The sequence below is a fragment of the Frankliniella occidentalis genome, unplaced genomic scaffold, assembly GCF_000697945.3.
Source record: "Frankliniella occidentalis isolate FOCC.00 unplaced genomic scaffold, Focc_3.1 Scaffold7, whole genome shotgun sequence".
NCBI classification, from domain to species: Eukaryota; Metazoa; Arthropoda; class Insecta; order Thysanoptera; family Thripidae; genus Frankliniella; species Frankliniella occidentalis.
The window spans coordinates 2,582,039-2,609,704 of NW_026267137.1; the positions used below are offsets into that span (position 1 = coordinate 2,582,039).

At 47.1% G+C, this 27,666-nt stretch overlaps 1 protein-coding gene across 4 annotated transcripts; it reads right to left on the bottom strand.

Annotated features, from left to right (window-relative positions):
* Positions 1 to 7,421: 7,421 nt before the first annotated feature.
* On the bottom strand, positions 7,422 to 27,564 carry LOC113206660 (dynein heavy chain, cytoplasmic). Of its 4 annotated transcripts, XM_026422842.2 has the most exons (35): positions 27,193 to 27,564; positions 26,778 to 26,868; positions 26,523 to 26,696; positions 26,184 to 26,439; positions 25,565 to 26,094; positions 25,208 to 25,478; positions 24,827 to 25,135; positions 24,621 to 24,756; positions 24,302 to 24,540; positions 24,080 to 24,214; positions 23,466 to 23,504; positions 22,320 to 22,391; positions 18,088 to 22,242; positions 17,931 to 17,960; positions 17,121 to 17,356; positions 16,861 to 17,038; positions 16,546 to 16,761; positions 16,307 to 16,464; positions 16,019 to 16,232; positions 15,597 to 15,944; positions 15,248 to 15,523; positions 14,972 to 15,165; positions 14,444 to 14,897; positions 14,186 to 14,366; positions 13,861 to 14,105; positions 13,571 to 13,779; positions 13,334 to 13,493; positions 13,037 to 13,238; positions 12,233 to 12,431; positions 11,927 to 12,044; positions 11,457 to 11,828; positions 11,032 to 11,370; positions 8,837 to 10,955; positions 8,241 to 8,710; positions 7,422 to 8,154 (listed from the first exon to the last, which is right to left on the bottom strand). In XM_026422842.2, the coding sequence occupies exons 1-35, from the start codon at positions 27,434 to 27,436 to the stop codon at positions 7,672 to 7,674; spliced, it is 14,052 nt and encodes a 4,683-aa protein (XP_026278627.1). In that variant the 5' UTR covers positions 27,437 to 27,564; the 3' UTR covers positions 7,422 to 7,671. The 4 variants fall into 4 exon arrangements, with proteins under 4 accessions (XP_026278627.1, XP_026278629.1, XP_026278628.1 ...); XM_026422844.2 differs by lacking the exon at positions 23,466 to 23,504; XM_026422843.2 differs by lacking the exon at positions 17,931 to 17,960.
* Positions 27,565 to 27,666: the final 102 nt, after the last annotated feature.

Below are 27,666 nucleotides of genomic sequence, written 5' to 3' on the forward strand. Positions count from 1 at the left end.
AAAAAAAGTTATTCTGATCGAAAGTTATGACATACGCCTGCATACGTACAAATTATTTTCATTGTTATATAGTGGAAGTCCTATCTGTTATTCCATGACGACTAAAGACTCTTTAAAATACTTCCTTGTACGGCAAACTGCAAGCGAAATTCTCAAAATCGTTCAAAAATGACTTAAAATCGTTGGAAATCTCACGAAATCTATGGAAAATCGTATGATTTCGGTAATTTTGCGAAATCCCGCGAAATCAGTGAATTCACTTGAAATCTTTGAAATCCGTGGAAATCACCTGAAATCTTGTGAAATCATGTGAAATCTTTGAAATCCGGAAATCAGGTGTACAAAATTTTTCGGAGTTGTGGGCCCCTCGGTGAGGTCCAAGTCTTACTGTTGAGCGGCGCCAGGTGTGGGTCGTCCCCTTTCTCCAAAGTCAGCGGCGGCAGTGTGGGGGGCGGCCTCTCACCGGGTGGCCCCTCGGCGGCGGGTGGCCCGGGGACCTGTCCAGCAGCGGCCTGTCCAGCGAGCTGTCCGGCGAGCTGCCCCGCGAGCTGCCCCGCGGCGGCCGCCGCCGGCCAGTCCGGCCGGAACATGGCCTATGGCATGGCTCCCGCACCGAGGCCTCCTGCGGCCACCACGGCCGGCGCCTCCGCCGCGGTGGCGCCGCGCCCCGACGCCGCCCTGCGCGGAGCCCGCATGCCGTGTGCTGGAGCGTGGCGCGTGCAGCCCTGGCCGCCGCGGGCCGATGGAGCAGTCAGACTGCCGGCGGCGCGGTGCGGGGTGCCGGTGACGTCACAAAACAATTAGCTCGCCCTCCTCCGCCTCCCCCTGGCGCGCCGGGGCGGCCGGGACCCGAGCGGCGGCGTGCGCGCCTCCGGCTGCCTGCGGGCGGCTCCGGCCGGCTCCGGGAGGCGCAGCTCGGGCAGTGTGAGCCGCCGCGGCGCGAGCCACCCGCGCGACCCGCCGGAAAGGAGGTCCCCGTCGGGCAACCTTCCTTGTCATCCCCCGGCCCGGGAGGCGGGGTGAGGAGGGGGGGGGGGTGCAAAGCGGCGCCACCACCCCCAGCGGCACCCGCCGGCGCCCTGCCACCGACGTCGCCCCAGCCACGCCCGCCCGCTGAGGCCCGCGACGCCGAGTCTGCCCGGGGCCTAGAGATGTTATCGCGAGGGTAGATCCGCCCCCCACCCAGGGGCTGCAGGGGCGGCGGCCGGCTGGCGGCCCACGCCAGGCAAGGTGCACAATGCAAGATGCTTTCGCGAGGGGGCGGGGCTTTCCCTTGGCTGTTTGGTAGACATTACCGCTTCACGACAACCACGTAGGTAATGAGATTGTCTCGGCGAGTATTAGCGATACAGGAGACGAGGGAGGGGGGTCTGGGGGTGCACTGTAAAGTGTGCATGACATTCAGACCAAAAGAAGACCACCATGAGCTGCCGAGTCTCGCAACTCTCATGCAGGCGCAAAGACCACATTGCACTTGTTTGTTGTGCGTGTGTGTTTGTATGGCGCGTCTTCCCAGAAACGCGGAGCTCACAACCGCCGCCAGGTCGGCGCGCTTACGAGCGCACGGAGCGCTGGCCTGGTAATGGAATGCAGCAGCGTAGGGCCCGGGGCCAGGGGCTGTCGTGCGTGCCCGCGCCGTCGTGCTGTGACAGCCCCTGCACTCCCCGGGCTCGAGCTGCACCCCACCAGCCCACCCCTCCCCTTGGCCCGCTAGGAAATGACGATGTAAAAGACACGAGGGATCGATGCTGCCCACCTGTCTTGTAGACAAAACACAACAGTATTTGCCGTCGTCGTGCTCATCCTTCCTCCCCCTCCACCCCGCTCCCCGAAGGCACGGCACAATAAAACGACTAAACGTGTCATCAAGGGGTAACCGTACTGTCAAACAGCAGCGGCGGCAGCAGCAGCAGCAGCCGAGTGGGGTAAAGAAACCACAATGCGGCCATTGACGGCGTTTTGACAGTCACCACAGTCACTCTGCGCCACGGGGACACTGCTTGGCTCTCTGCTGCTTGGCTCCTTGCTTTGGCTCTCTGTTATGGCTCTGGCTCTGGTTCTGCTTTTGGCTCTCTGGTTAGCTCCCTTGCTTCGCTCCTCGGTGAGCGCGGTCCGGTCCGGTCGCGTGCGCTGATCGACCTCCACTGCCGGACCAATCTGTTCTGCTCTCCGAAACTTTGCCAATAAAAGCAAAACGGGGGGATGGGGAGGGGTTGCAGCAAGGTTAGGGAGTAAGGGAGGATTCCGTAAGGGAAGTCCGTCCACCTCATCGGTGACCGTGGCCTCGTCAGGTCAGGGGCAATGCTGTGCACCCTACCCTAGTTCATGCCTTTCCCAAACGGGCGCGAAAACGGCATACGGCCGTCACTTTGCACATCCTCAACACTTAACTGGCAAGAAGGCCATATTGCTCAGCCCGGCTCCCGGGTCTCGTGCGGGCGGGCGGGCGGGCGGGCGGGCAGAGAAGAGACGGTCGGCGGGCGCGGCGCGCGGCGGCCGGGGCACAAGGATACGCCCATCTGTTTTCTGTTTATTTCGGGGCAGGGCCATCCCTCGGCGGGCCGCGGGCCCCGGGCCATCTCCGCGTGGCATTGATTTATAGACAGCAGACAGCCCTCACCTTCAGCTAGCCTCAGCCAGTGCTCCTCGATTTAACTCCCGCTCGCTTTGTCTCCCCGCCCCTCCTCTCCCTCGCTCTCTCCCTGGCGAGCTTCTCTGCCCAGGTATTGGCCTACTTTCCAGCCTCCCCCCCCCGACCCCCCCCCTCCCCTCCTCCAGTCATTTTGGCACGTGCCGCCCGTGGCCCCAGAGGCAGCAGTACATAACACCCTAGCTTCTTGGTGTTGGTTTCCCGTACAGCCCTTCCTTGCAGCCCCTTCCTCGAGTTCCAGCCGCAGTCATCAGGGGGCGTCCAGAACAAGCGCGCTGTAAGGAGAGTGGGGCGTGGGGGGCTTTGCTTGCCCCGTATCGGCCCAATTGCAGCTCCTGAAAGGTGGGCAATCTGCGCTGAAAACCCCTGCAAGGAAGCAACCGGATACCGGCAGTGCATCGCCGCCGTTGGTTTGGTGGCAGCCTTTATCTAGTGAGTCGCAAAGGATTAAGTCACGCGGTTCGCGCAAATAATTCCCTACCAATCCAGGACCGAGGCTAGGACCGAGGCCAGCACCAGGACCCACAAGACCCGATAGGCTCGAGCCGCGTCGGCGCCGCATCCCCTAGGCAACGCGCAAACAACGCACCGCACCGCACCGTACCGCGCACGCACCGCGTTCTGCCCGTAGCCGTGCGCTGTGCCCATGGCTGTGCCTCCTGTGTCCGTACCTTCAGCAACTATGGGGTTTGCGGCGCGCCGAACCGAACTGTGTAGAACGGACAGGGGCCACAGGGCCACGGAGCCACGGGCCAAGGAGCCACAGGACAACGAAGCCATGCGGCCACGAGGCCACGAGGCTATGAGGCCAAGCGGCCACTTCTTTTTGCATTCCACTGTTTCTCCTCCCTGCCCTACACCCTTCCCCCTTTCGCCGCTGGGCCGACCTTGCGAAAAGGCGATGGAGCTGCCACACAACCGTGGAGCGCTGGACGTGGAGCCGGAGGGATATACTCTGACGTCAGCATCCTGGCGGCGAGCGACGGAGGCCCTCACTGGGGTAGTGAGTGAGCCCCCGGTGGGGTAGAGCCCTCTTTTGAGGTGGTTAGGGACTCGGTGTGGTTGGTGAGTGGGGATAATAAGGGTAGTTGGCTAATCAGGCACCTCCGTCGGGGCTCGTCAGCGCCGCTCAGCGCCGGGGTGCGTTTAGGTCTCTGGCAGCACGCGGGGCGGGGTGCGGTGTGCGGAGCGCGGGGGTCGCTAGCGGCGCGGGGTACACGCGGCGGCGTGCTCTCCCGAGGGGCCGCCGGTACTACCCCGCGCCCGAGGGCAGTTTCGGAGGGGCGGCGCACCGACGGATGGGGTATAACGGCCTCGCGGTGGGACCGGAAAGGGGATGAAAGAAGAGCAAAAAAACAAACAAGGACAGTCAGTCGCACAGCAGCGGGCACGCTTGTAACGATCTGTGTTGGTCCGTGTGTGGGCTCTGGAAACCACATGCCGGCTGGGCGCGCCCGGGCCTCGGCCGGGGCGCCACCTGCACCGTCACGTGACCACGTGCGATCGGAGCCGGGATTGATTCGATCCTAGAATAGCGAGCGGCCAGGCAGGATGGCGGCGGCACTCCGAAAGAACGGGGAGTGGGGGTAAAAAAAAGCAAGCTGAACGACGCAGGAGAAACTTCTGGTTTAATCGTCTCTCCAATGAGAGAGAGTAACGATACCCAAAACGATCACAACAGGGCGGCGGGGGTGAGGGGCGAGTTGGGGTCTTTGTGACACTTTAGCCATCTATGACCATCGTTGAGCTCAACGAGAGGTTGAAATGCGTGTTCAGGGTGTTGTCAAAAACGAAGGTGGTGGGAGGGGAGAAAGGGCAGATTGGGGAAGGGGATAACTATAGGGGTGGGACTTGTGAACGAGGTGCGAACTCGCCTTCCCCTTTCCCTATTCTTTCACCATCCTGGCAACGCCACTGCTGTGCCGGAGGGACAGCCTTTTGCAGAGCACGAGCTGGCCATCAAGACGAGCAGTTCTGTTCCCAGGCCTATGCCGCGGTGTTAGGATATGTGTTGTTGCCTCGTCTTCTAGTTACCCCCCCCCCCTCCCCTCTAACGCTGAGCTTACCCCTCACGGCGCACACGGGGAAGAAGGCGGCCTGGAGCTCCCTGACGGCCGAGGCGTTGGCCATCCCATGAGCACGGCGTCGAGCACCCGGCGGCACTGGCCGGGGGCGGGGCAGGCGCGGCCGGAGAGGATGCGCCTGGCTTACACCCCGCGGGTGGGGCGGTCGGGGAGGTCCGCTCCAACCCCTCGTGGGGCGTGCAGGGGCGCCACCCTCGGGGGAGGGTCCCGGCCCGGCCCGTCCCTGCCGCCCGACAACACTACACAACACCGGGGCAGAGCGCAGGGCCCGCAGGCCCCGCAGGGCCCCTCGTGTGGCGGGCGCGGCCGGAGGCGGCGCGCGGGGAGACCCACGATTGCACCCCCCTACCCCCCTCCTCCTACCCGCAGCCCATTACTTCCCGGAACATCGTGACGTTCATGATGTGGACGTCACCAATCAGCTGATCGCATAGACAGGCGCGGGCGCGCCCTCACCACCGGCGTTCCTTGGTGCTACTTTGCAGCCCCTTTGCTCACGAGCCTGTAACACGTTTTCTAGTTTCTTGCTCGCGCCCCCGCCGTTCGCGCGTGCACAAAACTTTGACGGGGAAGCAATCTCTGCCCTCCTCGGCGCCTTTCACACGCACTTTTCCTCACCCCTGCTCCGTCCGCCGCGAGGCTCACGGCGAGCTCCAGATAGCTTGTTCATTGGATTGCGTGTTGGGGGGCGGGGCGGGGCCCCCCGTGATAAGGGTACGTCGGAACTTCACGCAGCCGCTCAGCTGCTCCGACTTTTTGTGAGCGGCACGGCAGTGTTCAAGAAGAAAAAAAAACAGGAAAGAGTGGAATTTTAGCAGATGCGGGGATGCGGGGCTGGGCCAGAGATTGGTGCCAACGGCGCCCTGGCGCAATGTGTAGGGGACGCGAGGAGTCAGATGATACTGCCGGGACAGCTAGTGAAGAAAAGGATCGCATGGAAAATACGTCCGTTTTTCTGAGATTCTGCCGGCAAATTACGGATGACGGGAGCTTGACGCCTGCGTTACTCAGGGTAGGCCATCCCGCAGTACACGCGTGCACTGCAGGCAAGACTTTGCCTACCCACCAGGCGTTATGAGAGCTCGCGCAAAGGTTGCATTTCGCAGTTTCGCAAGTAACGGCGAAAGACAGACGTACTCCGTGGATGATCCCAAAGAGACCATGTCTGTTCCTGTTCACTGTTGAGGTTGGACGTCTGCCATGTTTAAGGGTGAAGTGCTCACTACTGCAAATTTTAAATTATAGAACGGTATATTCATTCTAGATATTGTGATGCCATTCGTACCAGGCTCCCGTACCATATTGATCGGAGGAAATATGTTACAAATGGATGTCAACACTTTCATTTTAAGTGATCACAACTTGCGGCACAGGACGGTGGAAGGAGAGTAAAAGAGAACCTCCGACTGCACACATGCTGGCCTAATCCTAAATCTAGTCTTGTGGTTTCTAAAAATAATAATAAAAAAAACACACAACCATTTTTGAAAAAATGTCACAAAAGGAGATAATCATAGTAACCGATTGGTATTTCGCCCTACTCCCTATGGGACGTGCCGTGGGTGCCTTCCACAACGTGATCAGCGTTCTAAAAGGCGGCCCTTACCTACGGGTGGCCGACGCAACCCTCCGATGGACGGAACAACGGGCGCTGCTCCATGTCCTGCGACAACGGTGGGTGCCGGTGGAGACTCCCCGTCCCCGTCTTCCAGCTCAAGAAAGCTGTCGTTCAGCATGGCCAACGATGGCCAGGCGCATCGTGGAAACGTTATCGAGTTAAATAAAGAGTGCGCGCGCGCTTACGAGAATCGCGCCAGGCTCAAAGTGACAGGCACACGCTTGAGCCGGCGCGGCCCATGAGCCGGCCCCCTCAGAGAGGCACTGGGGGCCACGTGGGGCCCTGGAGTACCGGCGGACAGGGTTGAGGGGGCCGAACTGACAGTAGATACGGGATATGAACGGGATGGGACGGGCACGGGGGCCCGGGGGTGGGCCGGCGCCCACAGTGGGGCCTGGGGCCCCCACCCTCCCCGCCGAGCCGGGCCGGGGCGAGAAAGAGGCGCAAGGGGGGCGCCCTTTTGGATGGGCCGAGAGGGGAGCGGGCGGGGGAGTCGAGAGCCCGATATTAGAAGGGGGGAAGGCGGGGGGTGCAAAAGGCAACGACCAACAACCGCTCTGCACGCCACGGCGTGACTCCTACACCGTCCAAAAATGTACCAGCGCCGCCGCTCATCAGCCTGGGAGGTAGGCAAGCTCGCCCGCCAGCGAGCGGCCATGCCGAGCACGCTGCCTACCCCGACCGCAGCAGGCGCCTCCCCGCGTATCCTTCCGCTCTCGTTCTTGGGCCGGGGCGCGTCTTCCTCGTTCCGTGTCCGTCGGGTGTTTGAACCCCAGTTCAGCCCTAGATTTCTTCCCTTCTTTATCCCCCCCCCTCATCCCCAACCATTTTTTTGTTTGTATTGCGGAAATCCTTCTCTACGCTACGCTCCGCTCGAGTCAACGCCCCCAAAGCCCGGAGCCCAGAAGTCGCGCCTTTGCATGTGTGCGAGCCAGCCAATCGTGTTCACATCCTGCTCACACCTTCCTACTCGCCTACTCTGCTTGGGACTGCTGCGTCTGCGTAAAATATTGCACGACACGCAGATATGCAATGAAAAAATATATATCAAATAACGTGCAGAAAATAGTTGCCAGTGAAAATAAATAATATTTAATCAACAATGAAGTACAATGCATTATTATAGTTTATCATCATAAACAATTCATAAAGCAGTAAAGCCCCAAATCGCTAAAATATGAAAGATACAAAATATTTCAGTTAAAATCTCATTAAAATGTATCCTAAGTAGATACCACAGATAAGTTAATGACTATAGACAAATTAAGAATGAGTACGGTAAACATAATAAAATTAAGCTATTGCTAACAAGCTCCCGCCTAGTTGAGGGCCGTGGATGTAAGCAGGGCCACGCCCCGCTCGTAAAAGCTGTGCTGGTCCTGTCCGGGCGCAATGTTGAGGTCGACAGTGAAGAGCAGCTCGGTGCGCGTCGAGTTGAGGTACACGGGCAGGGAGATCTTGGAGGAGCGCTGCTCGGTCCCGGGGGCGGAGCGCACCCAGCGCAGCAGGGTCATCGGCAGGTCCGTCATGATGGTGGAGGCCAGCAGCAGCTGGTTGTTGCGGCAGTTGGCGCCCTGCAGCTTGAGCGCCGTCACCCCGAAGCTGTCCGCCATCTGCGGGGGCGCGTCCTGGCCGTCGCAGATGGTCACGTCGAGCGCCAGCTCCTCCAGCGACCAGCTGTTGGCCTGCGCGATGCACTGACGCGTGGCCGTGATGTACGCCTCTGGGTTGAGCAGCCCGCCGAGCCACACCGGGTACGTCTTGATCTCCTTGGCCCCGCCCTGCGATACTAGCTGCGACACCTGCGGAGACAAAGGTGTTGGTTAGAGCAGCTAGAGAAAAAAAATGGGTCTGAGAAGGAAAGAGAGGGTGTGTTTCGAACACGCACCTGCTGCAGCTGCTTGACACGCGAGCAAAAGTCGGTGACCCACTGGATGACGGTGCAGCCGTGCGGCACGGTGTAACGTCGCCAGCTGGGAGGGATGATGCCCTTGACCAGGTCGCTCAGCATGGCGCGGTGGTAGTTGGTCTGCTTCTTCTCGCCCTGGCAGATGAGCACCACGTCCTCGAGGTCGTGGACCACGTCCTGCAGCAGTCGGGCGCCGGAGTTGACCTCGCGCTCGAAGTACCGGTACAGGGGGTCCTTGATGTTCTCGACGGTGCGCCGCAGCGTGGCCAGGCTGCGCGGCAGCAGCTCGAGGAAGGTGGCCGCAGAGTTGTGGAGCGTGCGCATCCAAGAGGGACGGCCGTCCCCGAGCGACTTCTGCGTCTGGTCCAAGCCCTCCTCCGTTGAGTAGGCGAGCTCGTCGTCATCCTCCAGCTGCTGCATCTTGAGAAGCTTGCCCACGAGGTCCGTGCCTGAAAATTAAACCACGAAAAAAATGTAGCTAAATGTATAACTTACAATGGAAACCACAAAACTGTAACAAGGTTCAATTTTCTTAAACACATTTAACAGTAAATAAATGCGGCAACTTTGCGTACCTCTGGTGGTGAGGAGAACTTTCTCCGCATTGTTGGGCAGTCCCAGCCATGACGGCGTCTGCCTGTCGGACAGGGCCTCGATCCAGTGCAGGAAGTGGTCCCTCCTTGTACCGTCTGGCATCGTGATGTGCCGTTGGCCCCCGGGGCCGCCAGCCACGCCGTCCACGTTGGCCACCAGAGCGAAGTCTGCCTCAAAGCTGGAGGGTGTGAACAGCTTGGCTAAGAAAGACTTGAGCAGGCGCTGGTCGAAGTCGTTGTCGATCTTGCCTCCGTAGATGCACTGGGACAGCAGAGTGACTAGAGCATCCCAGGGAACCTTCTCTGGAGGCAGGTTCGTTCTGCCCATAGCGGTGGCTTCAATCCATGTGTCTAGAGTGTCGCAGGCGACCCTCAAGTCAGATTCATTGAATTCATAGTACTTAGCCCAACCCAAGGGCACATAGCGCAGGCGTTCTTGGACGATGGCGTGGAACCACGCGAGCAAGAAGTAGAGGCGGGCTCTTTCATTTGGAGGCTTCATCATGCGAGAGGCAGGTACCGTGCTGAATGTGCGAAGAAGATTGGCCTTGATGCCTGGAGGTGGCTCAAACACAAAGATGCGACCAGCTCGAAGAAGATTGACGGGCACCTTTGGATTCATTTCCATGGTCAAGAAAAGGCGGAAGCCGGCATGAGGTTGCAGGGAATGTAGTTTCTTTTCAAGCTGAACCAGCCACTGAGGAGCAAGGTGCACGTTCTTCAGCAAGACCCAACGACCAGAGCGCACAGCTTGGTTGATAGCACGATCAGCTTGATTGAATCCTTCTGCAGAACCAATGGCAATAGAGGCAATCTGCTTGCCCAGTTCAGCTGCAAGGTCGTCCACGCGACCAGAGGCGTCGTACCCAGGAACAGAGCACAGCAACGCGGGCACGTTGGCTCGAAGCTCGGCGTCCACGATAGACGCCAGGTCCAGCTCCCTGTCAGCAGCCACCATGAACTCCTCGCCCAGCACAGCCATGACGAGCGAGACCCCAGCCGCAATGACTCTGTCCGGCCTGAACGTCTGGATGAGCAGCAGATTGTGCATGGCCACGGCCACGGGGCTGAGCTGCTTGTCCTCCTCCCACAGCGCAGGCACGCACTGCTCGGGGGAGCTCTGCTGAAGCCAGCCGGGGAACTCTGGCGAGTCCTTGATCTTCTTGGCCAGGTGCTTGTAGGCCGGGATACGAGACGACAATCTGATCATGGCTTCAACTTGCTCCTGGTTGAGCCCGTCAATGGCGGGTGGAGTGGAGTTGAGCATGCCCTCCTTGCCTCGGAGGAAGAACGTGAACTCGGTGTCAAGACTAGCCTCTGTGGGCACACCCTTAAGATGAATACGACAAAGCAAAATTGCAAATGTAAGCCTATCAGTGTGCAGCATCCCTCTCGCCACCCGTTCATAACAGACACCAAATAAGTCCTTGGTGATGACAGACAGTCTTTGGCCATAATCTGTTATATTCTGAACATGAGGATTGCTGTGCAGAACTGAACTAAATATGTCCAGGAAGAACTGAAGAGAATATTGATAAAGGAAGTGAATTTGATTCAAGCTGTCCATGGTGAAGTACATGTTGCTACAAGCTTGAGAGAGAGGCATGTACTGTTGAGAGACTGTTTCAATTTCAGCAATGACTTTGTCAGTTTCCTCCACCTTCTGACTGATTTCAGCAGCTTCATGTTTCAAAGTTTCAAGAGTTGTAATCACACTATCATCATCCAAAATTTTTCCTTTAGCATCATTCAATGCCTGGAGTAAACTCTTCTCTAGTTGTCTGAGCCTGAGATGGAATTCTCCCTGAAGCTTCAGAAGATCTGACCTCTTCTTGTCAATATCTGGTCTCTCCGCCTTGAGAACTTGATTCAAGCATTGACTTTGAAGGGAGCTACGAGTGACAGTGAAGTTTACAAAAGTTACTCTCGAGCAAATATCGGGAGGGAATTCTACTGTAGGATCACGAGTTGACAGGAAAATATTGAATGATGGAGAAAGATCAATATCTTGATCACCCAAAGTTATGAGTACACGACCACCTGTGCGGCGCAGTTCCCTATTTAATACAGGATTCAGGATGGGATCATAATTTTCAACATCCTGAAATCAAATAAATGAAAATGTGTGAACTCACATAAAGGTATGAGACAGTCGAAAAAAAATTTGATTGGCTTACCTGTACCAGCAGAGGATTACCAAACCTAAGGGCTGATTCAAGATTCTTTCGGAATGCATCATCCAGGAAAGAAGTTTTAGTTATCTTCTTATCCTTGTACTCATTCATAATAAACTCTGTAGCCTGACCAGAAGGATCGATGATCAATGGGTACCTGTTGAAACGCTTCAACATGATAGCATTTTCTGTGCAGAGATCATCAGTAGGAAGGGCATTAGCCTGCCACCTCAGCCTCTCATCAGGATTTGACAAGTACTCTGTTCGTGCTATGTCTGCACGGAATTGTAAGGCAGCTTGCTGAAGATGATGACACCAAGTGGCAAAAAGATTTTGACGGTACTAGAAAAAATAAAAAAATAATGTAGAAGATTATTTTGGTCAGAGTATTTTCTCAAATTCAAAAGCCACAGTTTTAAATTACATACATGCTGATCAAAATAGCCTGCATATGCCAAAAATGCAGATGATAGGAGAACATCACCAATAATGGTTGACATCTGCGACCGGAATGTTTCACTCGTTGCTTCCCATCTCTCTCTCTCAATGACCAGTGACTTCAAGAGTGCAATAGAACGGTCTACCTTGGCCTGAACATTCTCTAAATCTGTTTTGATGGCTTGAGCTTGGGAGATGAGTTGAGCATATTCTTCTTTGTAAGAGGCAATACTTCTCTCCAGCTGTGCAATAAGGTTTTTCACCTCTTCACCCTTGTTTTTGTTTTCCTCAGCTTGAGTTTCAAGGGAACCTAATTCATCACGAAGTGGTTCCACTTTCTTCAGCATGTCAGCATATTGAACCTGTAGATGTATGTTGAAGAAAATAAGTTTCACTGTAGCCTAAAGTGGTGAAAATACTCAAATACACAAACAATTGGCTGATCATTTATTAGTTTTACCTGAGCAACAGCCCATTTGACCATTGGTCCGCAAGCCATACTAGCACGATTAACTTTCTCAAAAGTGTAATCTGGATTACTGAGATACTTGTCGTGCATTTTTTGTCTAACATCGTCCCTAAAAGAAAAGAATTTTTTTTTACTCAGATGAGTTGTGCACATTTAACAGTTTGAAGCTGAGGTTCTATGCAACTAAAGCTTCCTACACAACATCAGGCAAGGCCAATACATGAAATAATGAAAGGAAAGGAAAATTGGATGAATCTACAGAGTGTAAGTAAGAGAGGGAAAGCTACTGTTTCTTACGTAATATTTTCAGTGTTGAAGTTAGAAACGATGGAGTTGATGAAGTTTTCACGCATAACCACAGCCCTGATGGCTTTCCAATCACTTGCATTTTCTCCAAGCAAAAGGCAAATGGATTCCAAAGCAAGCTTTACAATGGCAGGAGGGTTTGCCATAGATCGAACTTCAACCAACTGTTGTTTCTTGATCTCTTTCACAGCTACAAAGCAGATAAAAGCATAAAATCATAATGCAAATAGTAGTCAATCACAAATCAAATTTTTGAAAGAAAGAATATGTAGAGACAAAGGAAAAGAGAATGGCAGACAGGTACTCAACAGTTATCTAATACCACATATTTTGCTAAAATGGTAAAGAGACCAAATGGCCAAAGTATACATAAGAGCAGGATAGATCATTGGGCAAATTAAAATATTTTGTGTAGCAAAATGAATCTAATAGGTAAGACTGAAAATCAAAACAAGCTCATGCAGGCTTAGTATGTTTTGTTTTACATCTTTCTTACGTGAGATCTTCAGAGTTAAAATTCACAATTGTATTAATAAAGTTTTCCCGCATGACAACTGAACGAATAGCTCGCCAGTCATGGGTATTTTCACAGAGCAAAAGGCATATAGACTCCAATGCTACCTTCACTATGTTAGGTGGATTTGCCATACTTCGCACTTCCACCAAATGTTGTTTTTTAATTGATTTTACAGCTAAACAGTAACAGGACATCAGGACCAAAAAAACACCTAGCCTCAAGAAAGATGGGCATTTCTGTTAATTATTGAAAAGAATCAAACCCTGATTGAGCTTTACCTTGTTGTGCATCAATAACAGCAGGTTCCACCTGGGCCAAGTCTTCCATAACCACCTTCCGCTTCTCTGCAATACGAACTGTCTGTTTCTCAATTTCAGCTTGGATATCCTGGCTTTGAACCTTTTTCTTTTCGGCCTCTTGCTGATCTTTTACCATCTGTTTCAGTTTGGCATTTGCAGCTTCATTTTTAGCTGTAAGTTCCTGGAAAAGCACAATATCAAGGTTACCAAATGCCAAACATCAATTTAATAAGCCTCCTCCTCCCAATTTTAAAAAGCAGATCTAAATTAAAGCACCTGTGATTTCACAGCCAGCGACTTCTGCATTTCTTCAACCTGTTCTACTGTTTCTGCAATCTTGTTCAGACCAACATTCAAGTGAAGCTGTTGCTCTTCTAAATCTGATCGTTTTTCATTGTAAAGTTTCACAAAGTGATGGATGAAGTCAAGATAATGTCTGCAAATGGCGAAAACAAAGTGTAAGACCTCAAAGTGGAATACTGACTTAATCCTAATTTTAAAACATCTAGATACCTTGGGGTGATTGCCATAGTTCTGCTTCCCCGCTTCACAAGCCTTGCATTAGCTTTGTGTAAGGTTTGATGAACATAGACACATGCGTTGATAACAGCTTCTCGGTGAGTAGGTTGAGCTGGCAACCCTCCATACACAGATGGGAAAAAGTCAGGTGCTTTCCAGGTGGGACGGTCGAGGTCAACTGTGTTTGTGAACTCTTTACCAACCTATGATTAAGATACAAGGATGTTACAATTGGTGATTCATCACATAGTTGAGTGAAGGCTCATTATTAGGGTGTCACTCACTTGGAACAATGCCCCATCTGACCAATCACCAAACCAATTCAAGACACAACGGTTGAACAAGGCAGGTGATGTAGCAGCACGGTCCTTGAGTCCCTCAGAAGATGGATTCATGGTGAAGACAACATGAAGGTTTCTTATGACTTGGCCAGTGAACCACTTGTACAACTCTTCATTAGAGTCAAGCATTAAGCCTTCTCTTTGAGCTCCTTCCTTACACTGAGTCATTAGAGTTGCATACTCATCACCTAGTTAAAAAATCTTGTGTTATTTACAATAGAGGAGAACAACACTTTTAGCTGCAAGCATCCATTTATGGGCATGTTACCTTCAAACAGGCCAGGTACTTCTCCATTGGCAAGCAATGTGTTCATCCTTTCAAGGAACCCAGAGTCAAGCACATTAGATTCATCTAGGATGAACGCAATTTTCTCATCCTTACATCCTGAACGTCTCAACACAGAGCGGAGATCTTCATCAAAGTCTTCTCCAGTGTATTTATTGTGAACCTACCATAATATTAGCGAGATTAAATAAGTAAGCAAAATATTTTCAAATGATGTTCCAGGTAAAAGTCACTACTAACCTTAATTTGGAAAATTGAGAGACCATTCATCCAAGCAACAAACCGGGAAAGAGTAGTTTTTCCAGCACCAGAAACTCCAATAAGCAGCAGGTGTCCCTGAGGCTGTCTAAATATTCTGTCTATACGAAGAACATGGTCCAATACTTCATCAAACAGTACTAACTGTACATCCAACTCTTCCTCATAGAACACTTTCAGGCGAGCCTTTACATATTCTCTAAGCTCTTCTCTATTCACAGGAACATAGTCCTTTGAAAGCCAATTGCTGTACAGAATGGGACGAGCAAGTGCCTGAGACCTGTCGATTCCAATGAAGTGCTTCTGAGCCACAATATCAATATTTTCATTTGTCCACCGCCGCTCAGCATCATCAACTAAACGATCCTGGAATAATCTGAGGGCCTCATGGGCCCACAAGCGTACAAGTCCTTCAACATTTAATGTCTCCAAAGGCCTATAATTAGATAAGAATAATAATGTTACGAATGTTGATGGAAAACAAATCCTCAAATTAGAAAGATAACTTACCTAATAGCCTCACAGATGCCTCTGACCCATCTCGTCATTTCACGAGGTGAATACACATAGTGGGGTTGCATATCTTGAGTGAAACGCTCTTGAGATACTAGGTAGAATTCTACCATTGCATTTGTAAGGGGTTCAGCAAACCCTCTAAGTGGAGGTATTAGACGCAACATTGCACGACTGAAGGTTCCATAAATCTAAGAAGAAAGGAATTTGAAGGCTTAGATTGTGAAAACAGCAAAATTATTGAAAACTGTGAATTATAAATTAAATAAAGACCTGCTTCAATGAAGTTTCTCCAGGGTAATCAACATAGATAACTGGCACATGCCGCAAGAATCTGTGTGAAAGAGGTTTTCTACCAGGATCTGTTGGTGGATTGCAAGCACCAACAAATTGGATACGTTCTAAAGATACCCAAGCCTGGTCATTGCTACGATAAAAGCCACGATGTTCCACTAATTGTCTCAGGAAAGATATCACTCTTTGAGTTCCATACTTGTCCATATCTGGCAAATTGATTTCATCACAGAACAAGACTAGCCACTTCCCAAGCTAACAAAAAAGAAAAGTAAAGATTAATATTCAATGAAAATATTATTAAACTAGTGGTTGGTTTAATACTGACCTGTACAGGAGACAAAACCACACCATTTGGCGTTTTTCGATATTCACAATAATGATCAAATGTCTTCAAGAGAAGTTCAGGTGTAGTAGCTGAGGAGAAATTCAGGCCCACAACTTCCATATCAGGCAGAGCTCGAAGAGCAGAGAAAAGTGTCATAGTTTTTCCGGAACCAGGAGGACCACAAAGAACAAGTGGTTTGTGCTCAGCCAACCAAGTGTACAGGAGAGATTCATGCCTTACTGTGTCTAAAGTGGGCACAACAACATCTGGTGCAGCAACTTTATGAGTCTCCACCTCAATTTGAGGCACTTTGTTGGACCATGGAGCCCAATCCCCAACAACTGTCACCTGTAACATGACTCTTGTTAGCAAATCTATGGTACAAACAGTCAAAATGAAGTATTGATCAAATATTTCTAAACCTCATAGTCAATGATTGGGAGGTTGCTGGTTGGTGGCAATGGAACAGTTGTTATGGTACGGATGAAATCACCCAAATCAGAGCGTCCTTTTAGCTTGGCATCTCCAGCAAAGCTCCAAAGAAGAGCATACACCAAGCACTTAGGAATGTAGCTCTCTAACTGTTCGGTAGTGAGAGGGAAATCTGAATGGGAGTGGTTGTAGGCTAGCACATTCCTAAACAAAGGATGCAAATAGATATCAGTAAATTTACAACAAAAAGATAAAAAATACATTTATGAAAGGGTTACCTCACTCCCTGGTTGAGCATAGAAAATAGAGAGCTCAGAGCACGAAGACGGGTAAAGTCCATAATATGTTCCTGTTTCATGGCATATTCCAAACTTCTAACAACCAATCCATCAGGGGAAAGATAAGATTGGAGTATCATACTGACATCCCTTTGAATCTGAAATAAAACACAAGCAGCATTAGCTGAAAAGGTTGATCTTTGCATGCATAGAATACATCACATAGACCTGCCCCTTACTTGCAAGGTGGGTGATAGATCATCATCCTTTTCCCCTGATGTCTTCTTGGTGGTAAAGGTACCCAGCCCATCATCCTCCGACTCTTCTAGAGGAATGTTACGAAGCCGTAACATGTAATTTTCAAAAATCATTTCTGTAGATAAGACATCTTCAGAGAACCACACCATACCACATCGGGAAACAGTGGCTAGAGTTGCATATTTCAAATCTTGAACCTAATTGGAAAAAAAGAGGGATTGCACATAATATATTTGATTGCATAAAATTTGTTTTATATGAAAAGCAATTACAGCTCAAAGTAGAATTTGGTTTACCTCAAACATGATGCGAACATTTGGTGGAAGTGAGAGACGTTCACCATTGGGCAATGTCAGTAGCTTGTTATCATCAAGCACCGAGTTCAGATTTTCAACCCACTCGGGATCAACATCACCGTCAAATATAATCCACTGTCTTTTGTTGATTTCTCCTCTCACATTGTCTATGATTTTCCTAGGAATTGAACACAAGAAAATTAAATTAAATGCATGAACCATGATAATTGTACTTTTTACTTATAAGTAAGAAGTAGTACCTCAAAATGTGCGTAAAGAGACCATCAGTCCATTCTCGAGTGTTAGGGTCAAGCACACCATACAATGCTTCCTTCGAAATAGCTTTGGGGTCGATAACATGTGCAACCCCTTCAATCCCTTCAAGACGTTCTAATGAGCGCAGAAGCACTCTCCAGGCTGTGCTCTTTCCAGAGCCACTTGGCCCAACCATCATGAGGCCATGATTCAAATTACAAATCTGATAAAGTTGGAGAACCTGTAGGAGAAATCATATAAATTAACAAAACTTCCTTCAAAGATACTCATGCTTGATAGAAGAATACATGCTGCAATAAAATCAACTCAAATGCACAAACACTCTGATTTATGGAGGGGTTAAAACTCCACAAGATAATTTTAAAGGACTTCAGAGAAAAATGGATAACTGCAGCATGCACGAAATAAGGGTCATGGCTAAAAAATTATGAAGCTGATGTCAATTTGTACTTTAGTGTACAATGATATTTTAAAAGTGACATGTGGGACAAAATTTCAAATTTCTGAAGTACATAGCATGCTATTACAGATAGTAAAGATACATATATGCAAAAGAATAAGAAAAATACTGTATGTAATTCAGCTGATCAATAAGTATGTAAATGGTAATTACAAGAGCTTATATGAACTGGGCATGCAGGTTACAACGCTTAAGACTAGTAACAAAAAACACTCCATTTGCCCTCTTTAAGATCTACAACACAAGCGCAGGTCAAATACTGCAATAAATTCTGCCTAAAGAAGGCATTGGGCGGCTACCATACAATAGAAATTAAATTGTGGACAACTTTTACCTTCTCAACCCAAGTCTCGCCTGTGTATCTCTAAAAATACAACAGACAAAATATTTGAAATCTTAAAAATATTTTAGTTTTAACTTAAGAGTTAGTATATTAGGCTTTAAAATGTTAGTGGAGCTTGGTGTAGATATTAATTCACACGAATGCTTACCTTCTCCATCCAGGAACCACCCTGCTCCTCTCCTTCGCCACACACCAGATATTCTTCCTGACACACTTTCCTGATCTGGTCTTTGAGGCCAGCCATTTCAGCCCTTGTGTACTCAACATTAGGGAACACATCTGAGAGAAGAGAGAATAGAAGAGGAATGTCCTCAGCAACCAGCTTTGGAACCATTGTTTCACACACTGACTGGATAAGAATTTCTTGTTCAGGCAAGTTCTCAGCAATCACAGCTTCATCTATATTTGACTCTCCACTCTTTTTCATATCTTCTTTTATCTTTTGAATACGGTCCCTCTTCACATTACCAGCCGACACTAACACACTCTTCAGAGCTCGGAGGCCGAAGTCATAGTGTGATTGATTTGAGAGCTGCTCATCACAGAGCTTGAAGAAAGGTACAATTTTGCAGGCCAGTTTCTCAGCTGAGCGGAAACCTTGAGAGAACAGCATGACTTCTGCAATGAGTTGACGGTCTGGCTTGGTCATGGCAAGAGACCTAAAGAGTTTCTTCAAGTTGTCTGGGAGATTGGAACGTCCAGCATAGCCAGGATTCATTGTGATAAATATAGCCATATCAGTGGAAACTTTCACTTGCTTGCCTACAAGTTCGACAGAGATTGTACCCTCTTTTTTGCCATCTTGTTGCGATTTCAAAGCTTCTTGAATGGTTTGAACCTGCTGTGAGACTGCAGAAAGCATCCTCTCCTCAAGGCGATTAAACTCATCAAAACAGCCCCATGCTCCCACTTGACACAGACCAACAAATATTCTCCCCATAGCTTGGAAGTCAAAGGTTTCATCACAGTTAAACACTAGAACAAATCTTCCTAATTGGTGTCCAAGTGCTTTAACTGACTCAGTTTTACCCGTTCCTGCAGGGCCAAATGGTGATCCTCCAAGACGAGATTCAAGTGCTTGTGTCATTGTTAGGTAGCAGGTATCCGTCAGTGGTGTTTGAACCAGTCGATCTTGAACTCCCAAGTACTCAAAGCCATAAAAGAACTTAGCATTTGCCATATGAATCGTAAGTTGCTGCAGCACCTCCGTTTGCCTCGGGTCAAAGTAAAACCTCATTTCGCAAAGCCATTCAAAAGCTTTAGGGCCAGAAATGCGATTAGCAATCAACCTTCTGGTGACAGTGCGTTTGTGTACAAATTCATTTATGAGGTGCTCTAGCTTTCTGCGGCGGAGTGGTGGTTGCTCTTGTAAAACAGAGTCAGCCAAAACAGTGAGAGTATTTTGCACTTGAACAAGAACACGGTCCAATGGAGCCATGTTTGGCTCACCACTGGCATTTCCAATTTGATGAAGGGCATTTTCAACATCCTCACTCCACAATATTTGTGCAGCCAACACTACAATTTGAGCTTGGTACTTGTCACACCATTTCATGTATGCACTAGGGTCTATAGAACCTTCCTTAAACTGCTTGATATCCTGAACAGCTTCAGCCAAGCGAGATGCAAGAGTAACCCTCATTTCTTTTTCCACAAGGGAGAGCCATTCATTAATTTTAGGATGCTCTACAGTGTTGACTGGAGTGCAAAATTTGACTTCTTCTCCTTCCCTTGAAGAAATTCCTGTTATGATGGTATTATCCTCATTGAGAAGAATGGCAGCAACTCCAGCAAACATTTTTTTGAAATGTTTCTGTAGACGTGCAACATTTTTGCTGTTACCAATGATCTCCAGTAAATCTTCATCACCAACAAAATAAAAGCGGGGAAATGATGTCCTTTCCCTTTCCAAATATTCGCCGAGTGCCTTCTGGATTTTACCCAAAAGATCAGCAAGGCGCTCCAGAGCACGCTGCACACCAGGAATGTTCAAAACATCCATGACCATAGGTGATTTAGAAACCCTCTTCATCAGACCAAGAAACTCTGAACTAATACTCTGGAAGCGTGATGTCTCAACAGGCAAAAGTGTTTTAATATCAGCACTTCCAGAAAAGATACCCTCTAAATACACCCACCTCCTCTGAACATCAATCCATACATCAAACAAGGCATTTATCCTGTTGAGCTTCTCTTCCCAAGTCAAAGCTTCCTCTTCAAATACTTTGTAGTACGGGGATAGTTTCATTGCTGCTACAGAGTTTATGTGTTCTTTCACTTTGTTGAAGAGGTCATCCCATCCTCTTATCAGTCTACACTTGTTTTGATAGTTGATTAAATCGAGTTCATAGCTTTGCCATGATTCTCGTACTTGTTTCAAGAACTCTTCTAAAGCCATTTCACCCTGAGCTACAAGAATTATATCCTTGACAACATTTTCATTCTTCTGAAGATTGACATCCCAGACTTGGCCAAGAGTAAGATCAGACAAGACCCATGACACACGCAGTTGCTTCATGAGAGACTTCCAATGTCTCTCTTTCAATGCATCCGATTTCAACTCAACAATCATCATGTTCACTTTAGTGTAACCCTGCAGGGTCCGTTTAACATACTCATATGATGAGTACTGCCTTAAACGAGCGGGTAGCTCCTTTAATTGAGTCATGAGTGTGTCTAACTGCTGCCGGAGCTTGCGTGGTTGTATGGATAACCAAGGTTTCTCTCTCAATTCATCAATCTGGGTCCAAACTCGTGACAATTCTGACCAAACTCCACGAAGATCTTGCAACTCTTCAAAGACAACTTGCATTCTATCTTCAGAGGTATTCATTCCACCAGGCTCCTGCAACTCCAATGCTTCCTTAGCTTTGGCAACATTATCTCTCTCTTCTTTCAGACGTGTGAATTTGGTCTCATAGATTTTCAATTGTTGCAAAGCTTCATCGGGGCGAAGACTACCTTCCACTGGTTTGCTACTTTCCCAGTCACTGAGGAAATCATTAGTCCTGGACTCCACTGCCTTATCCTCAGCAACAATTTTCATTTGCAAAGTAGCAACCTGGGTTTGAATGGATGAGTCCTTCCGTTTAATGATTTCATTAAAAGCACCCCATTCACCTTCAATATTGTCCACATGTAGCCAGTTTTGAGGGAATTGGAACCTTTGCCTTTCCAAGATACGTTGACCTTCACGATACACTTCCACTTGTTTTTCCCATGCCTTCATCTTGCGCTTCAAGGATTGAACGTAAGTAATGAATGAAACAGCGTCAGACGTACTGGCAGCTTCAATAGATTGTTCTTCTAGCTCACTACGGGATTTAGAAACCTGAGAATGGAACTGTGACATCTCGTTTCCAAGAAGTGCACCAAACTTGCTCAATGTGTCCTTGTGCCATGCATCGTACTTTAGAGTCACTTTACTCTGCACTTTAGCATAGTCAATCACAACAGGACCAAACTCCCTTCTTGTTTCTGAAGTGTCAAAAGTGGTTCGGCACTTTTTGATGTCATTCAAGAACCTCATCCACATATTGATATCTTCACCCAAGCGACTATATAAATTATCAGCTTGCAAATCCCAGAGGGATTGATACCGTAACCATTCATCAACATACTTTTGTACCTGAGCAATTTTGTTTTCAATGGATTCATATGCAGCAGCCAAGACAGTGTTTCCTTGAGGCAATTTGTTGAGAAGATTGCGGTAAGTCTGAGACACTGGTCTGTCAAGACCCACTTGGTATCTACAGCTCTGCAAATGGATTTGAGATGTAACAATGGCCTGCCATGAGAAGAACTGCTGCATGATCTGAAAGCGAGCTTCTTCAATACTTGGGTACAAGTACATGATTTGATTTGTGATGCGAACTTCATGAGTAACAATTTGAATGTGAGGGTCACCACCTGGCTTGTGGGTTGGTTGAGTGGGTGCATCAGTATCCATACTGTGATCAATTTCTTTCTTCTTGCCATCCAAGGCATCTGTCCAAGCCTGTATTCCAGCCTGAAGACGTGCAGCCAAATTCTTTTCTACTTCTTGATCAAGACGTTGCACCCAAATGTGCAGGTTGGAGTACTGACGCAGAGAGAGATCATCAACAGCATGCTGAATTTTAGCCAGAATGTCAGCAAAAGTGTTGGCTGAATAAGGACAAGTTTCCAAGGATCTGACATCAACATCCAGCTGCTCTTCTACAAGCAAGAGGTCTTCCACTTTCTCTTGGAAAGAAAAAACAAGCTCTGCCAGGCGTTGGACATACTGGTCCAACTTATAACTTTCCCACACAAGACCAATTCCCTGCAAACAATTACAAATTTATTAAACAGACGAATATACAGTCTTAGTAAGTTTATAAAAGCCAATGTAATCCTTACTTCACTTATGAGATTTTGAACTTCTTTCCTCATACCAGCAACCAAGGGAACAATAGATGCCTTATCCTCCACCTGCACAGATCCAAAATTTCCCCAAAATTAGTAAGAATAATCAATAGATATGAAATCAAGAACTGAAAAATTCTGAAAAATCTTTCCCTCGGCTCTACATCAGCTTGAGGTAAAAGAGCTTCTAATGAGAGTAGTTAACCACATCACCTACAGTAACACAAATCTAGCAAGTACCTATCATAGGGTACATTCAAAAAGCCATACTGGAACACTCCCTTTAAAAGTCATATGGTTGACTAAGTTTACAGATGTAAAAATACAGGGCTCTAGAGACAGCTAGCACATGGCCAATGAAATAAGCAGATATTGAAGGCATGTGTGGCCAACACATACAGATATTTAAAACATGCTTGTTGATATGGAATATAATATAATTTACATTGCTACAGCTGAATATGGCTCCTGTTATGGGGAACCAAGATGCAGGCAAATCACTAGAAGTATCAATAAATTCAACCGGGATTACAAGACAAGCTGAAAGAAAACATTAAAATTGAGGAAATAATGGGAGTACTTTGAAATATTTGAACAAGCCAATGGTATACAAATGTAAAGAAAATTCTTGAAGTATTTGTAATTATTATTAGATATAAAGAAAATTCGATTAGCTGCAAAGCATGTTGATGATGCACATGAAACTTGATGTTAGCACCTCCATGTTCTAGAATAAAATGATGTGATGAGGTAACTTGGACATTGCAAAGCACAACTGTAAATGCTGTTACTCCTAATCCATTCTGATCATAACTTGCTGATGCCAATTGCTTCTTCATACTTTCAGTGAAAACTTAGAAAATACAAAAGTTGCAACATAAAATACAGATGGTTCTAGTAATAGCCGATAAATAATTTAGTTAACATGTACTTATACAATTTGGTTACACACAAAAACAAAACAAAAAAAAGAGAGAAGAGAAAATAAACAGAATACCAAGGATAGATAGATAAAATACTTGGTCAATTTTTTGAGCTGGTACATGCAAACAGACATCATATGAGCAATTATAAAGCAGTTAAGGTTATTGTGTTATAAACAATAACATGGCACACAAGCTACTTGAATTTGGTCTCTACCTTGAACGATGGGCTGTTTGCACTGCCTCTGTTGCATAGCTGATTTCAACGTAACAAGGGAAGGACAAACATTACTCAAACAGTAGAAAAAAACATCAATTCTGTGAGTTCTTTGTCTAACCACTAAGTTAAAATCTGATTACAGAAGTGTACTGTAATTAAAGTTAATTTCTAAGCAACACACTCCAATCGTTAATTAACTCAAAAGTTATAAACAATCTACAGTTGCATCCTATTGAATTAAATGTTTTAGAATACCCTTCATTCTTAAATTAAGGGTTAAGTCTGCTTAATTAAGTCAAGCGTGGGGTAAAATGTTGAACAATTAAAAACACAAACATATTTTGAATTACTGCAAATTTGCTCAAGATACTATTCAATCTCACAAATACAGCAGCAGTAGTACATAGTAGTAGAAGGTCACAAGTCAGCAGCACTACTTATTGGGTTTGTAATTGTAGATCAGATTAAAATCTTTCCACAAAGATAAACTACCTTCAACCTGTAGAGATGTATGTTGATCCAACTAGATCTACTAGCACAACCTAACTGAATTGTAGTCAGGTTCATTCAAATAACACAAAGTCATTAGAGTTTTGAATTCAGAGTCTTACCTTTTCCAAAGTCCTTTCATAGGTCCGACAGCTCTCAATTAGTGAGATAGCAAAAGGATATAGGCCATTGGCAAGGTGCGCTTTGTTGACAATAGCCAGAGGTACTCGGAAACCCAGGTTCTTAAGGTTGCGAACCTGAGAAAATAGAGACAGAAAATATACTAACTAGGTTTTAGAAACAAAACTCAAATAATATTCAATTCAAACTAAATTCAGCAATACCTCTTTGGAAAGGGTGATTATTTCTGGCAAAAAGTTGACCTTTAATCGGAGAACGTTGCCTCGGCCTGACCGAGAACGAGTGGACTCAATAGCAAAAATCCGTCCTGTGACCCCCAGGTTGCGGGCTTGAACTTTCCTAGCCCAATCATCAAAGATCTCTGTGGTATTAAGTTTTAATCGGAAACTGTCTCCATCAGCTTTCAGCTTTTGACCATCAATGTGGTTTCCCCAACCTTTGCCTAAACCAAGTAAAAGAACACAAGTGTGACAGGACAAATTCAAATAGTAACTTTTCATACTGAATATTTAATTATTTTACCTAATACATCTTCAACACGGCGAAGATAGGCTGTTAGCTGACGGTCAATTTGTTTGGCCCAAATTATTGAACCGGACACAGGTGGCAAGTCTCTCACTTGACTCATACGGCATGCCTTACTTTGAGGGTATTGCACCTGAAAAATATTGGATTATAAGAATTGGCAATATGATGAATGAATACTGTGCTGACTAGGATGAACTAACCTTGAACTTTTCATGAAGTGCTTCAATATCATCTTTCACTCTTTGAATAAGTTGAGTTTGATACTCTCGGATGGCACCTCGAATATGGGGCCGCACAAACAGGGCATTGAAGCGGGAAAAGATCCTAAACATTTCGTTGGCATTTTTGGCAGTGCCCAGCTGGTCCCTTAAGTGGGCAGTAATCCTGGTTTCAACTCTATCTATGCGTTCCTGATACCGCCTTACTGCAGCCTCCCATGCCTCAGATCCTTCTCTGCTGATGTCTAGGCAGTCAACTTCCTTAACATTTTCGTAGGCCAAATTTACTTCCTAGAACATCCAAAGATATTGTTATCATGTCACAAATTGGGCACACTAGATGCATGATAGACAAAAACAAACCTCGATTGCATTAGCATCAGCAGCTTCAATAGCTAGCTGATCGGACTTGACATTAGAAGCATCACCTCCTTCAGGTGGAGACTCTGCTGGGCGTCCTGATAGGACCAGCATTATATTTGGACGTAATACACGCATAATGACAGTTCGAAGCTGTTCATGCTGATGTCTAAACTGGCGCATGTTCTCCATGCGAACTTGCAATTTCTTGTGAGAAGGATGCACACGCCACACCATTTTCAAATGTTCATCCCTCTTTTTCTTCATCAAATCCCTGAAAGAATTAAGAAGCAGATAAGAACAATCTGATTTTAACACAAAATAATAAAATGGTATTAAAAATAGTTTTCATATACGAACCTGAGAAGTTGTTGCAGCCTATCATATTCATCATCCCAAGTCAAGAAAACATTGAAACACAGATTCATAACTTTTTCAAATTCGTCAAATGGAATATGCATTAGCCTTCTTGTACCCAAAACTTTGAATAGCTGAGAACTCAAGTCACGAGATATAGCTTCAACAAGTTTCAAAGCTCTCTGCATGGGATATTTGGTACTGCGGATCTTACGCAAGTGAGAAAAGATCTGCTGTATAGCAGCACGAATTCGGTCAAGTTCGGTAGCAGATAACAAGTCATTGATGGGAAAATCCTTCATAAGTGGGTTGTAGTCATTGACATAACTGAGTGCTTGTTTCAATCCAGTATCTGTATCAAAACTAACTGTGGCATGAAAACGTTTCCCATGCTTCAAGATGTCTAATGTTAAGGCAACTTCTAGGCTTTCTCTCTTTTCCTGAATCCTGTGGAGTGCTCGTTCTAAGTTCAACCAGAAGCTGATTTCTTGAAGAGCTGTTCCTGATGATGGGTCACGATCAAGCTTTGTAACCTATAAAATATTGGACATAAAATAACATTTCTTACACAACTGTTTGATAAAAATGTAAAATAACCAAGCTACGTGGACAAAATACATGCCTTCTGAATTTCTTTGATCCATCTGTTGACTCCAGTCTGAAGCTGATTTAAAAAAGTAGAATCCTCAACACGGTCTCCAAAATCAGCTACTCTAGGTTTGCGTCCTTCTTCAGCACACTGTTTGATTACAGCAATTACAACATGATGAATTTGTAGAGATATTTCTGGAATGTCAATGTTCTGCTGGAGATGCAATAAACCCATTTCTAGCTCCGCCATCTTTTTTTCCACAGATGGTGCCATTTTGTCTCCATCTCTGAAAATTAATAGATTAGTGCTCTTACCCTGATAACTAATATTGTAGTCAACTATTATTTTGAAAACAAGACATAATAATACCTGTCTGCTCTTCCTGATTCCTTTACATAACTCTTGAAGTATGGTGACATCCATTTGCTCACAAACGAATGAATGGTCTCATAAGGAGATCCCTCACAAAAGTTTGTGAGACGTAATTGGGAATGGATATTTTTTTCAGCCTCTACTACAAGGCCCCTCTTGACACATACCAGACTAAGAGTAGAATTAAACAACACATTAGTACTTGATCTCCACAGAGCTTCTTAGAGATTGATTGCATTTGAACAAATTTACCTGCTTTCCTTAGGGCTTGTGTACTGAACTTCATTTGATAAGTAGTACGCCTCCTCCTTTTCCTCACCTTCTGTGGGTTCGCCATCTTCATCTATAAAAATTACAGCATTATAGGGTTGGAAAAAGCATAATTTTTCAAATGAGTTGTAACTTTGCACAGTACAGCAAACATAATGAAAATTGCAAAACATTTTATCTTTGCACATCAACAGGAAAGTGACTTCACAGTATGACATAAAATGGAACAAGGAAATACGTAGATCTAAAGCTTTGACAAAATTTGTTTACAGTTTCTTGGCCCCGTCTCCTCCAGACGTGCGGTCAGCTCTAACTTGCAGCCAACTAGAAGAGGCGGTCATTGATAACCGCTGATGTGTCTTATAACCTCTAAAGAAGTGACAGTTCTCGGCCGTACCTTTAGTTGAAGTACGCTGAATGAAAAGAACCGGAACTTGCTGATCGCTGATGAATTTGCGAATGCAGTCTTGATTATTCCGGTCTTGTAAAGCGGCATTGAGGGCCGGTGGAACCGTGTCGACGTTCGGCAACAACACTGTCACTACTTTGCGAATGTAGTTGCAGAAATCGTTGAAATCAACAACAGCCACTGTCTCCGGCTCTGGCGTGCCCTCAGGCACAGCCTCAATGGAATCTCCCATAATCTGGGACTAGGGTCACAGTTGTATTACGACCATATGCACTTTGTTTAACATTAAAATGAAGTTGTACGTCTCGGAATCCGACAACTTCATTCAGCCATTTGACTCACGACGACTACGACTACGCCGCCCCCGCTCGTCCCCCCCTCCTCCCGCCCCTTCTCCCCGGGACCTTCCCCCACCCCATACTCCGAAGAAGAACAAAGGTGGCTGTGATCCTTGAGATAAGC